Source organism: Corvus moneduloides, chromosome 3, assembly GCF_009650955.1.
Source record: "Corvus moneduloides isolate bCorMon1 chromosome 3, bCorMon1.pri, whole genome shotgun sequence".
Lineage (NCBI taxonomy): Eukaryota > Metazoa > Chordata > Aves > Passeriformes > Corvidae > Corvus > Corvus moneduloides.
In genome coordinates, this window is record NC_045478.1 from 55,353,861 (window position 1) to 55,365,977 (window position 12,117).

Consider the following 12,117-nt stretch of genomic DNA (forward strand, 5'->3'; position numbering starts at 1 on the left):
TATGGTCACTCCACACAGTAACAGCAGGGTAAAGACCTATGTGCTGGGAAAAAATGTAATTTTTACTTAAGCTGATAAGTACACATGACAGCATACACTCTGTCATTCCTCTGGATGTATTCCCATGCTCCTGCAATAGGAGGGAGTAGAACTTGGCATCCACAGGTGCTCGGATAAGCCATGAACTCCGTCATTTCAGGCACCTGCCACTTCACTGTGTCGCTGATACACCAGGTACGCCTTTGCTCATGTGGCGAGCCTCTTCCGCCGGTGCCTTGCGGCTCCTTGCTTCCCCTCAGCGGGGGACAGCCGTGACAGCCTGCGGAGTAATGCGGGGCAGACGGCGAAGAGCAGCTGTGCAGCTGAGGAAGCCTCGGCGCTGAGGGGCTGGCCCGGGGCAGGGCCCGCGCACCGGGAGAGCGGGCACAGGGCTCGGCCGTGGGGCGGCCCGCGCTGAGCGGCGCCGCCCGGACCTGGCCGCAAGGGGGCGCGGCGCGGCGGCGGCGGCGCGGGGGCGGGGGCAGGAGCGGCGGGGGGCGGTGGCGCGGCCCGGCCCCGGCTGTCAGCGCCGCCCGAGCCGGGCTGCGAGCGGGCTCCGCGCCGCACGGACGGCTGAGCCCCGCGCTGCCATGGAGCCGCAGGCACGCGGTGAGTCTCGGCGGGAACAGAGCCCTCCGGAGCGGCGCGGGGGTCCCGTCCCTGCCGCCGGGGGCTGCGCTCACCCCTCGGGGAGGGCCGAGCCGGCGCGGGGACAGCGGGAATTGGGGCGGGGGGTGCCCGGGGCGGGGAGAGCCCGAGGGGAGCCGTGGCCCGGGGCACGGGCCGGTGAGAGGAGCGCGGTGAGCGGTGCCCGTGAGCGGCTCCCCGTGGGCGCTGCCCGGCGCCCGCCGCCTGTGGCGGCCCCGGCTCAGCTCGGGGAGAGCGGCATGACCCGACCCGGCCCGGCCCGCGGGGTATCCTCGCCCTGCCCCCTGTCCTCCATCCCGAGCCGGGATCCCGTTGGCTTTCCTTATGGCTGTGATGTTGGCGGCCGCTTTCTCCTCCTGCTGGCTTTAGACATTTCGCGGTCAGGTAGCTGGCTGACAACTCTGTGTTAAGTTAGTCCCATAGGGGTTTGTTGGTTGTTTGAGGTATTTTTGTGTGTCCTGCCCCGCTGGCCGTCCCCCACCCCGGCCGGGCTCCAGCCGCTGCCTCCCGGGGACAAGCGGGACGGTGCGAGCCGGAGCCGGCATCGCGACCCCCGTCCTGGAGGTTGCCGGAGTGTGGGAGCTGCCTCCAGCAGCAGGGACCCTGGCACTCGGCTTCCAGCAGAGCTCTGGATCCATCGAGAGCCGCTTAAAATTGGATCCGCTAAAATATTTCTGCAGCTTTGCAAACGCGGCATTCATTCACTTAAAGTGAGCATTTTCTATTGCACCAGTTATGGCTTACTTAGTTGTTCATACCTCTCTCTGGATAAAATTAATTGGCCTCCAAAGAACAGAAGAAACTTTTCACGCGAGTTATAAATGATGTTTGGGTCAACTGAAGAGATTTAGCATAGACAGGTCTTACTCACTTTTATAATCTTGCTCTTGTTTTCTAAAGAACCTCATGGCTTCGTCACACAGGACTAAGCACGTGGTACAAACATTTCTGCAAAATCAGAATGTTTACAAAGCATTTTATGTCATCCATAAAACAGGGAGATGAAATAAGCAAGAGACATATGCTCATAGAAACTAACTGAATAAACAGGCTTCCAGGATAGTTAAAATCTGCCTTAAACAAATACACTTAAAAAAGGCAATGCTGCCTGCAAATACGTTTGTATGTAAAGGAATACAGTGGGAAATTTGAGTTCATGATGCTTGTGAATGAGAGCCTTTCTGGCAGGTGTTGTGTATGTGCTGTCGCAATGGATGCATGGCTGAAGCTGCCTGGCAAAATAATTTTTAAAAAAAAAAATTTAAATAATTAAAAAAAAAATTAAAAAACCACAAGAACTGATCTGTGGCTCAGTTCTCAGGGTATTTTTAAAGTTAGTATTAAGACTACAGCATCAGGCTGTTATTTAAACTCTGCTTTTTGGAATACATCTGTATAGGTACTATGATGGGAGCTCCTGTTCTTTAAACAGGAACTTTGCATGATACAGAATTTTGATAATTTCCTGCTTTGTAGAACTGATGGAAAACAGTATTGGATTCTGATTAGCTGGATAGTGGTATATGTACATGTGAATCTTGTACCTTCTCTGACTAGTAAGGTGAGTAAATACATTCTCAGTATGTGTTAAAAATTTAGGTCAATAAATGTGTTTTGCTAATGTGTATTTGGATCAGGAACTCTGTTACTTCCCCAGGTCTTGAATAAATTCTTCTTCTGGATGAGTATCTATTGGCTAGTGAGAGCATGTAAAATTTTACCTGTACTCAATTCTTTAGTTGCTTTTTTCTTCAGTTTTTCACCTGTGTGTTTTATTTCTACAGTCTCTCAGAACAGTGTCCCATTACTAAAAATAATAAAAAAAAAGTATTGCTTTGATAAATTAGCAGTACAATCCAGGATTTTTGTGGAAGGTATTTGCATGCCAGCACACCTTTGTTTTTACCCTCCCTTTCCTTCTAGACTTCATTTAGTGCATGCTACTGCAGTTATGGAGCCTTGCTGGCAAAAAGAATTCAACCTGTACGTGTCTAATGCTGTCAAATTCAATTAAGCACATCCAAGCACTGGCCAGAAATCTGAAGTTTTCAATCCCACTTACACGTTTTGCAGAGCACAGTTACAGCAGAGTTTACTAACAAAACAGTAACAATTTTCTTGAAAGACTACTCTACTTCCAATATCTCCTTAAGCAGCAGGAGAAATGTATATACATTTGAATGAATTTATTAATTGCTTCTAAAAAACTTTCAGATGCCCACAGAGAAAGGAATCCTGAATGGTATGTTCCAGTGTGCTCTGCTGGGATATTGTATTCCAGCTGAAAAGACGGAGTAAAAGCTATGCATTTAAAAGTGCTGTTGAATTTCTCATGTTGAACACTTTAAAAGATTTTCTTCAAAAAGACTTTTCTACATAATTGTGTTTGTGCCATTTTATATTGTCCTTAAGGCATGCTATGCCTGAGTAGTACAATTTCATGTTCAAGAAATACATGCAAGTATAAAGCACAGATTTCTTCAGAGCAGGAAAATAATTTTATTTTTTACACAGCAGCATGAGTCAACTCTATAAATCTTAATGCAACTGTGGGCAAAAGAAAAATATTATGTGTAAATGTATCAAGGTACTGGGTAGAGGTCACAGCTAAACACCACGAGTTTCTGGGTGGTTCGAGACACAATATAATATCTGACCATGCCCCAAAGACTGTGAAAATTAAATGCTCTGATATTTACTTTAAAGAAGTAGAGAGAGTTCATGGACTGAAAAGGAATTACCATTATACTTAAACATATTGAATATATCTGGCAGCATTCATGTGAATGAACTAGATGAGAGAGTCAAGCAGACAGAGGGTAATAGTAATTAATGTTAAAATTATTTTCTAAAGAAATAACCATATGTTCCATGTAAACAAATCCATATGTGTAATAAAAGTAATAAATTTTACTTTACATAAATTTTATCTTTAAGCCTGTGAGTGCTTTTCTCTTTGATTACTTTTTGCTCTTAATGGAAGAGCTGATCCAGGAACACACCAGCTATACTTGTACTAGGTGCTGAAAATTTCATAAGAGCATATTTGTTTTCCTTCCTATGGCTGTCAGTCATTTCTCAAGTGAAAAGTTTGGAAATCTGAAGAACAGTGTCTCTCTTTGAAAGAGAGGAAGATCAGAACTGTGCATTTGCCTCTCATCATACTCATTCTACTCCAGTTCCAGATTAAGTGACTATCCTGTGTAGTCCTGCTTTTCAGTTTAAAACTGTGAATGTCCTGTAATAATGACAGATGGATGTCTTACTCTGTCTCTCATCTGAGAATGCCATGTGACTTTTTAACACTGGAACTTTGCTCAAAATGCATTTCTCTCCTTTTGCAGTAATTCTTCATTTCTTCATGCATCCAGATATAATTGTACCTTCTTTCCCTCTCACATCCTCTCTTGATTCTTACTCTGATAAAAAGCTTTGATGTGCAGCTTTCTGCTCCCTTTTACCTACACAGGTAGCTCAACCAGCTGCTTGCACTCCTGGCCTCCAAAAGGGTTTTTGAGGCATTTCCCTGTCCTAGAAATTCTTCTTAGAGCTGTTGCTGATGTTCTGCATCCTCAGCCAGTTGTTCATTGTAGCCATAATAGCTTGTGGTAGCTACACTCACCCCGGTCAGGTATTGTGGTGAGAGCTGTGGTTAGTTCAGATGTTGGATGACTCCTTCTCGAGGCCTGTGTCTCACAGGCTTGCAGAACCTCACTTCCTCCTTCTGCTGCGTGCAGCTGGCACGCTCCTTCTGGGATCCTCAAGCCAGCTGCATCTGCCCTGTGATGTTACAGAGCAGAGAGGCAGCACCTTGGCATGTGCCATTAGACTGGAGCTTGCGATCAGAGGAATATCGCTGGAAGTCAGAACATTAGCCCAGTGCCCTCTCCCTGCCACGGTGGCACCTTCTATCTCCGAGTCAGGTGGTCTGAGGTCTCCATGGTGAGAGGCAGTGGTGAGGAAGACTTATGTTACCTGTGATATGGTGTACAAGACTTGCCAAAATGGCATTGGCAGCTCGGTCAGCATTCTCTGTCCTTGCTAGCTAGCTACCCATGTGGTTACTAATCCAGACAGGAATCTGGATAGAATCAATCTTGCAGTGGGAAGGTGGGGATGGAGAACACATGGTGATGTTACCTCACTGCAGCAGCAGTGCTGTGGCCATCACACCAAAGCAGTGTCTTGCTGGAGAGGGCAGCATCTTCCTTACCTTTGTGTTTGAGGCTGGTGCTTTACCAAGGAGCACTGACTGTTTTGTTCTATGTTCACCTTTTCCCTAAAGACAGAGTAAAGCTGCTGGTTTGGAGCTGATAAAGTGTAATTGTTTTATGAGAAGCGCCCGTCCACGTGTGCTTTATGAGGCATCAGGATTCACTCCAGTTATCCAGGGGTTTGTGCTGTTTCTGTACCACCTTCCAGAGCTCACCATTGCCCTGCTATGGAAAGCAGGAGAGAGGACTTTGCAAAGGGTCAGGAGGATATTGCAGTAATTGAACCAGCCAGTGATAACCTGCTTATTTCACTGCACGATGGAAGTTTCAGCTGCTGTGTTAATAAGAGCACATGAAGAGGAGGTCAAGTGAAAAAGGCAGGGTTGTAATTTATAATAGGATTCTTAAATATTTAACAAGTGCACAAAGCTCGAAATAATAGCTCTTTCATGCTTTTTATACTACAAGGAGAGAAAATGCATGCGTGGAATGAGTTATTTGGTATATCAGATTTAAGCAAGTAAATGTCTGAAATCAAAAGTAGTGCTTCTCTTTCACGCTTTTGAACCTGTACTGTTTTCAGCTTCATGACTCTTGTCACAGGTTGAAATTCAGTTTGCTGAGGCTGAGAAAATTTGAGTGGTGTCATGCTACACCTGAGAACTGAAAATAGCATACTGTGGGACTTGGAAATGAGATACAAAAGAGAGACCTCCTCTAAAATCTAGGGCCAGTCTTGCAAGGCTTTTTAACATCGACAGTTTTGCAGCCATGAGGATATAAAATGCAGAACATGCTAAAACGAAGACATCTAACCGCAAATCATGTTTTTAAATTCTTGCTCTATTTTTTTCTCCTGTATCTTCTTATTTTGACAGGGCTGGTGGTATGAGTCCTACAAAGCACTGAGTCTGTTCTCTGTTTCAAAAGTGCCCTAGTGGAAAGATGAGTTTGCTGATGCTGTCCTGATGTGCCCTCACGGACTAGTACAGTACAGAAATGTGTGGAACTTTGAGGTGCTTTGCTTAGGCCATGTGCTGCTTGAAGGATGTGACACAACCTTGGCCAAAGATTGCAGGAGGTTTGAAGGAATGTTGCCATATTTAGAAGTTTATGTATCAATTAGTAGCTTGTTTCAGTGCAATCCTGGAATTTGTATTTAGAAAGAATGTACTCAGCCTTTGATTCAGAAAGTGTTTTCAGGGTAAAATTAATTCTTTCTTTCTAATTAGAAAATACCTCTTGAGGTAATAGATAAATATGAGATCTCGGCAGGCTAGTTTTATCTGATTTTATTTGTATGTCGTAGAAATGCACAGTTGCAATGGCAAATTTTATATATTTAGCATGCTGCAGTCATATCAGTGCTGTCTAAACTGGGCCTTTTGGCTGCTCCATGCTTTTAACCCATCTTGTGTGAGAAATGGTGAGAGAGGACTGACAAATACGGATTTTAGTATCAGATGTCACAGTGACCTTCTTCGAAACCCAGAGCATATTGGTGGATTTGTTTGATTCTTTATGACAGAGGTAATTACTTGGCCATCTTTGAGGTCCGTGGATTAAAATCATACCTAACTAGGCTATCATCATTCCACTTCTACATCGATGATGTGGTTCAGTGTTGCAGGTGAGTAACTGTAAAAGACATATTTAGTGTGCTTGTTTTGTACTTTAACAGTGAATCTCCCTTTTCTTTCTCTTGTGCTGTCTCTCATTGCCTTTTTCACTTCATACAAAGAAACAGAACAGCATCAATGAGGATCTCGTTGCAAATGTTCTTATCAGAAAGTGTACAACAAGTGCAAGAATGCCACAATTATGAAGTGGTACTTCCTGAAGTGCCATCCTACCATGATGATAAAGGTCTTACAGTGTCTCCAATTTTCCCTCTCCCGCTTGGGTAAATTTTACCTTTTCTGTGCTGGTAGGATTTAAAATCTCTAGATAATAAAAAGGGCTTCTAAAATGGCTGCTCTTGCTAATTAATGACTTCTGTGTAAGATTTCTTGAACTTTTTGATTCTTTGTTACTTATTCCAGCAAAATGTTATTGTGTTTATATTAATGTCATGGGTTAACAGCATGATAAAGTGAAGGATCCACTACTGGATCCCCAAGCAGACAAGAAAGACTCCACTGCAAATAGCTTTAGAAAGTACTAGGAATTTCTTGTATTCTCTTCAAATTATCTGTCATGTTTTCTTATGTAAGCTGGTTGTTCAAAGATATCTCATGCTTGTAGCTAAAATTCCAGGCTTTTACAGCAGCCAAATAATAATACAACAGTAAAATTTATAAAGATACGTTTACAGAGAAAAGGAAAAGTCAAGGTTATGTGTGCGTATCTGATGGCCAGATAAAATAGCTTCTCCCATTTAGTCTGCTGTCCAACTAATGGGCTTTCAGATACTTAGGAGCTGTGTAGTCAGGGATCCAGTTCTTGGATAATTATTTTACATCTTTGCATTTCTAGTCACTGAAGGAGAATCCAGGGAGCTCAGAGAAGCAGGCTGGGGATATAAAGAACTGAAGGAAGTCTAATGCCTTGTGTCATTTCCAGAAATGGAAGGCAATGCTATGTCTTGAGCAGTCAGTTCCTTCTGAAGCAAGGAGGGCTGTCAGGAAGAATGCTTACTTCTGGGTTTTTTTGTTAGTCTTCTGGGGTCTGGTTTATGTAAAGTTGTCCTGCTATCCCCACTGATATACTCTAGCCTGCAATTATCCTTGCCGTCCACCAAGAACATAACAAAAGTGCACAGGAGCTCTAGTGGTGCTGTAGGCAGAGAGAGACCTAAAGCTACACTCGGAAAACATTTTTGATATTCATACAAGTGTGAAGTGCCTACAGATATGGTGTTGATTTTCCCAGTGAAACGTGTTTGCACAAAATGTTTACGTAGCAGGCAGCACAGTTTATTTTCATGTGCTTTCCTGCTGAAAGGGCTACTTTTGTTTGTTGATCAATGAAGTTGTTAGGACCAGATCCTCTCCAATCTATTTCTTTCTCTATTTTGAACTATTCTTTCTGTTTTTTCTTTGCATTTATACAGTCTGATTTCTCTCTGGGTTTTGCATTAACTTGTGAAACACCCTTCCTCTTTAGCCATCCAAATACATAAGCTGTCTCTCTTTAGTACCTGTGCCACGCTTTCAAATTTTATTTAGTAATTGCCCAATAATTAAAGTTACTAACATATAAATTGTAAGTAAAGCATGGAAAGCATATTTAAACCTACATATGGTATGAATTTAAAAGGTTGCATGATTTATATTCTGTAAATATTTATAAATGGTAGCTGAAGGGAGGTAATGCTTTCTATGTTTGCTTCTTCAGTAAGGAGTTAGATTTTTCTGTGTTTACCTGTTTGTTCAATTGTCTTTTCACTAGTTTCCTCACCAGGAAATTGCCTTGCCACCTGGGTGGGACTAAGGTGATGCAGGTTTGTGGTTACAAAAAGCTTGCTCATAACCCTGTACAAGTTTTTAAATACTTCTGCATGGTTTCCTTGGAATAACTGTTTTCATTGTGCTTTTGGTGGATTTAGTAGTAACTTGTCAAGCTGATGTTATCTTAGGCATTTTAGGTGCTTATCTAATTCCTCTTTCTATATTTCTCACTGAATTAAAATATTCTTAAATGCACAGAGTAGATTTCAGGTCACACTAAGACAGATTTTTAGAGGATGATGTGGAGCAAATGTGTCTAGTTAGAAGATCTTCTGAAGACCTTAGATGCTTTATATTCTTTCTCTGGTGCATGTTGGGCTGGTGCATGCTAAATTTTCATTAAAAAGTGATCAGAGAGAGTAGTATTTAAACACATCCAGATTTTTCTTAGAGACTAGTAAAATGTATGTACATTACAGAGCTAGAGGGGCAATTATGCCAGGAACAGAAGATTATCTTGTGCTCAAAGTATTTTAGGTAGATAACAGCTATTAACTTATTATTGTGGGAGGAAGGAATCAAAGTCATAATCAGAGAGAATGATGTTTGCCATGTAATTATCTAACCAGTGCTGTGCACTATTATGTGCATATGACGAACCAGTTACGCCATGTGCTCTTGCAAAAGAAAATCCTTCAGTCATGTAGTGGGACAGGTGGTTCAGAAGCTTTGATAGCAGAGAAAAGATGACGGTGAAGAAGGAGCAATTACTTGAATAGCCTGACTGACTTAAAAAAAAAAAAAGCTGCTGAATTATGTCATTCATACATTCTTATAAAGTGAATCACAGTGCAGACTTGAAGACTTAAGTAAGGTCTTTGCACAGCTAAATAACAGATATTATCAGGAAACTGGAAGTCAAATACTACAGATGGAGGAAAAATGCGTTCTCTTGGTTTTAAATTGCTTCAAAAACCAGAGAAGCACAGGTAATCAGCAATATAGATGAAGCCTGCAGTAAGCACAAGGAATAAAGAAGAGTATGTAATGATAATAGCTTGTACCCATTTGGGAGAGGCTCAAAGATGGGAACCAGATTTAGACCTAGAGCCAGAATTAGAAGGTTTCTCAGTTGTGCCCAGTTCTGCACAGAAATATGAAGCATGGGCATGTCCTGAAAAGGGAGCTGCAGTATTTTGGTCATAGTTATGTGCTGCATGTGAGATGGGGGATGGGTAAGAAGGATGGGGAGGGTAAAAAGAGAGAGGGATTTTAACGATTAAGTTGAGTAGGGATGAAGATGTGAATGGAAGTTATTAGCAGAGATGCAAGCATTCAAATTCTGGTTTATTTCAGAAAAGTACATTGTGTTATGTCCATCTTGCAACAAGTTCCTCAATAAAATATTCTAACTTAAGGTAGTGGAAGAGTGAAGAGAAGACAAAGACTGTCTCGTGCTCATTTTCTAGACCTTCTTAAGGTACTGAGTTAAAATAGGCATTATTTCACACTGGGTGATCTGTAAAGTTTCTAGGTTGGAGCTTTGAATTATATTCTTGCCACTTGAATGTGGTCTAATGCAACCTCAGGGGCATAGCAACTCATGCCATGTGCTTAGCTAATCCCCTTCCTTCTCTTATGCATTGGCCTGCCACTGCCTGTGCCCACAACAGCTGTCATGGAAGCTCACCCTCTTTGGTTCAGGGCTTATCTTCCCAGCTGATCTTCAAGGGGAAAAAAGCCCACACTCTGCCTGTTTTTGTGCCATTTTGTGCTGGTATTTGAGGGTGAATCAGGGACCTCAAAGATTGAGACTGTATGGTGTAGCTGGAAGTGCCAGTCTCTGTCTCCTGGTCCAATAAATAGCCTCTCTTCCTGAAGCATGGTCTTTGTGTCACTAGGATGGCTGCATGGGGCGTGCCACCTGTTTCTACAGGAAATACACAGATAGCCAGGGCCCTAAACCCCAGGTGCCCCCACTCAGAGCCCCACTAAACAAACACATTTCTTTGTAATGGCATTTTACACAACACTGAGTGGGCAAAGCCATGAAGTTAATGATGCCAAAAATTCTGAAGGCCTTAACATGGAGCTTAACATTAGGAGCAGAATAGTAAGTGCTTCATTTCACAGCTCAGGATGCTGGCAAAAAAGCTTGTTGGAAAAACAAATGAAACTTGGAGCTAGACAGGCCCAGATAGATGGTGCTGTTCTAACTGAGAAGCATTTTGTGTGGCCTGTGTGCAGAGAATTACTGTCATACTAATTCCAAATTCCAGGTTCGTCAGAGCAACCCACAGCAGCAATACTTCCTGGCTGTAAGGCAGTGCATTCGCAGGAAGTGAAGTGGCACTCACGCGAGCTGTTTGTCAATATATTTGAAGTATATATTAAAGGAAATACCTATTCTTCAAAATATATTTGCAGTATAGATATATTTCCTTTAAAAAATAGTATTTTTTTTCATCTTGAATATCAGGCCAGTGCAACAGAATACATGGCCATTGTCTCTATTAAAATGCATTGTTTTCAAACAATATTCATATAAATGAGCTTTATTTTTATTGGTTTTAAATAGGAATACCATTGTGTTGCAGGTAGATGCATCCAGGAGTAGGTCATGTTTATTTAGGGAAGACTAGTGAAGTTTCCAGTGTCATATGACACACAATTCCTGCCCCCCGCCAGAAGGCAAAAGTGCACTGGTGCAAAGTAGCTAGTCTAAATTATGAAAGGATTAAAGGGGTGAAGCAGGTGGTGGTTAAAAAATGGGGGGCTGGGAAGGAGGAAGACACAACACGTAAGACATGTCTGCTCTGAGAAGTGTGTTGATTCACTGCCTCATCTTGGCGGCCATGAGCTTTTACATCATGTAACATAAAAAATTAAGAAAAACTCTGGGCAAAGGATCTGTACCTTTCTCCCAGCTTAGGGAGTGATGTCAGCTCTGGGGCCTCCAACTTAAGAAAGACAGGGAGGGACACACAGATAATGAGAGATCTGGATCCTCTCCTATGAAAACAGTTTGAGAGATTTGTTGTTCAGCTTGGAGAAGAAAAGGCTTTGAAGAGACCTTACAGCACCCTCCAGTACCTGAAGGGGTCTACAAGAGAACTGGAGAGGGACTTGTCACAAGGGCATGTGACACTGCTGGGGCTGCCCGAGGCAGCACAGCGTCCAGCTGCAGACGTCCTTGGCTTCTGCTGCTGCAGGCAGGAGTCAGCTGCAGCAAGGAGGGAAAGCTGCCAGCTGCAGCTTGCAGGGAAAGCTGGCTCCTTCGAAAGGAGCGAGCCCCAAACAAAGGTGGTGTAAAAGCGTCGGCAGAGGCAAAGGATGAGAGACGGGTCCCTGTGTAGGTTCCAACTGGTTTACTGCCGGTGGAGGATCCAGGGACAAAGACAAAGGAGTAAAAGAGAACAGACTATTTTATATGGAGGTGGAACAAAGGGGAAACAACCAATGGGGATCGACTGAGGAGGAGGAGATAACAGAGGAATATCCAATAGGGATAACTTAAGGAAGGGAATTATATGAGTAGACCAATGGGGCGTCGAGAAGGGAGAACTTTCCAGAACTAATGCATAAGTAACTAGGGGAAAAACATAAATATGAGTTATACATAAAACTGGGTGGAGAATTCCTGAACCAATAAACTTAAAACATGTAAACTAAGAACTACTAGGAACGTGAGAACTCGCCATAACCGGGGTGGGAATCAGACCTCTGTGTTCTGGAGGCCTCTGCACTGGTTGTCTGAATGCTCTGCTGCAGTGGCCACTGCCACATGCACTGCAACAGGCATGTAGTGGCAGGACAAGGGGAAATGG

General features: G+C 43.2%; 1 protein-coding gene across 3 annotated transcripts in view; it reads left to right on the top strand.

Annotated features, from left to right (window-relative positions):
• The first annotated feature begins 541 nt into the window (after positions 1-541).
• TPD52L1 (TPD52 like 1) overlaps positions 542-12,117 on the top strand; it is a 49,139-nt gene continuing 37,563 nt past the window's right edge. For all 3 annotated transcript variants that reach the window (XM_032101603.1, XM_032101604.1, XM_032101605.1), the window contains exon 1: positions 542-648. In XM_032101603.1, the coding sequence (XP_031957494.1) occupies positions 630-648 (19 nt within the window). In that variant the 5' untranslated portion in view covers positions 542-629. The remainder of the gene's footprint in view (positions 649-12,117) is intronic.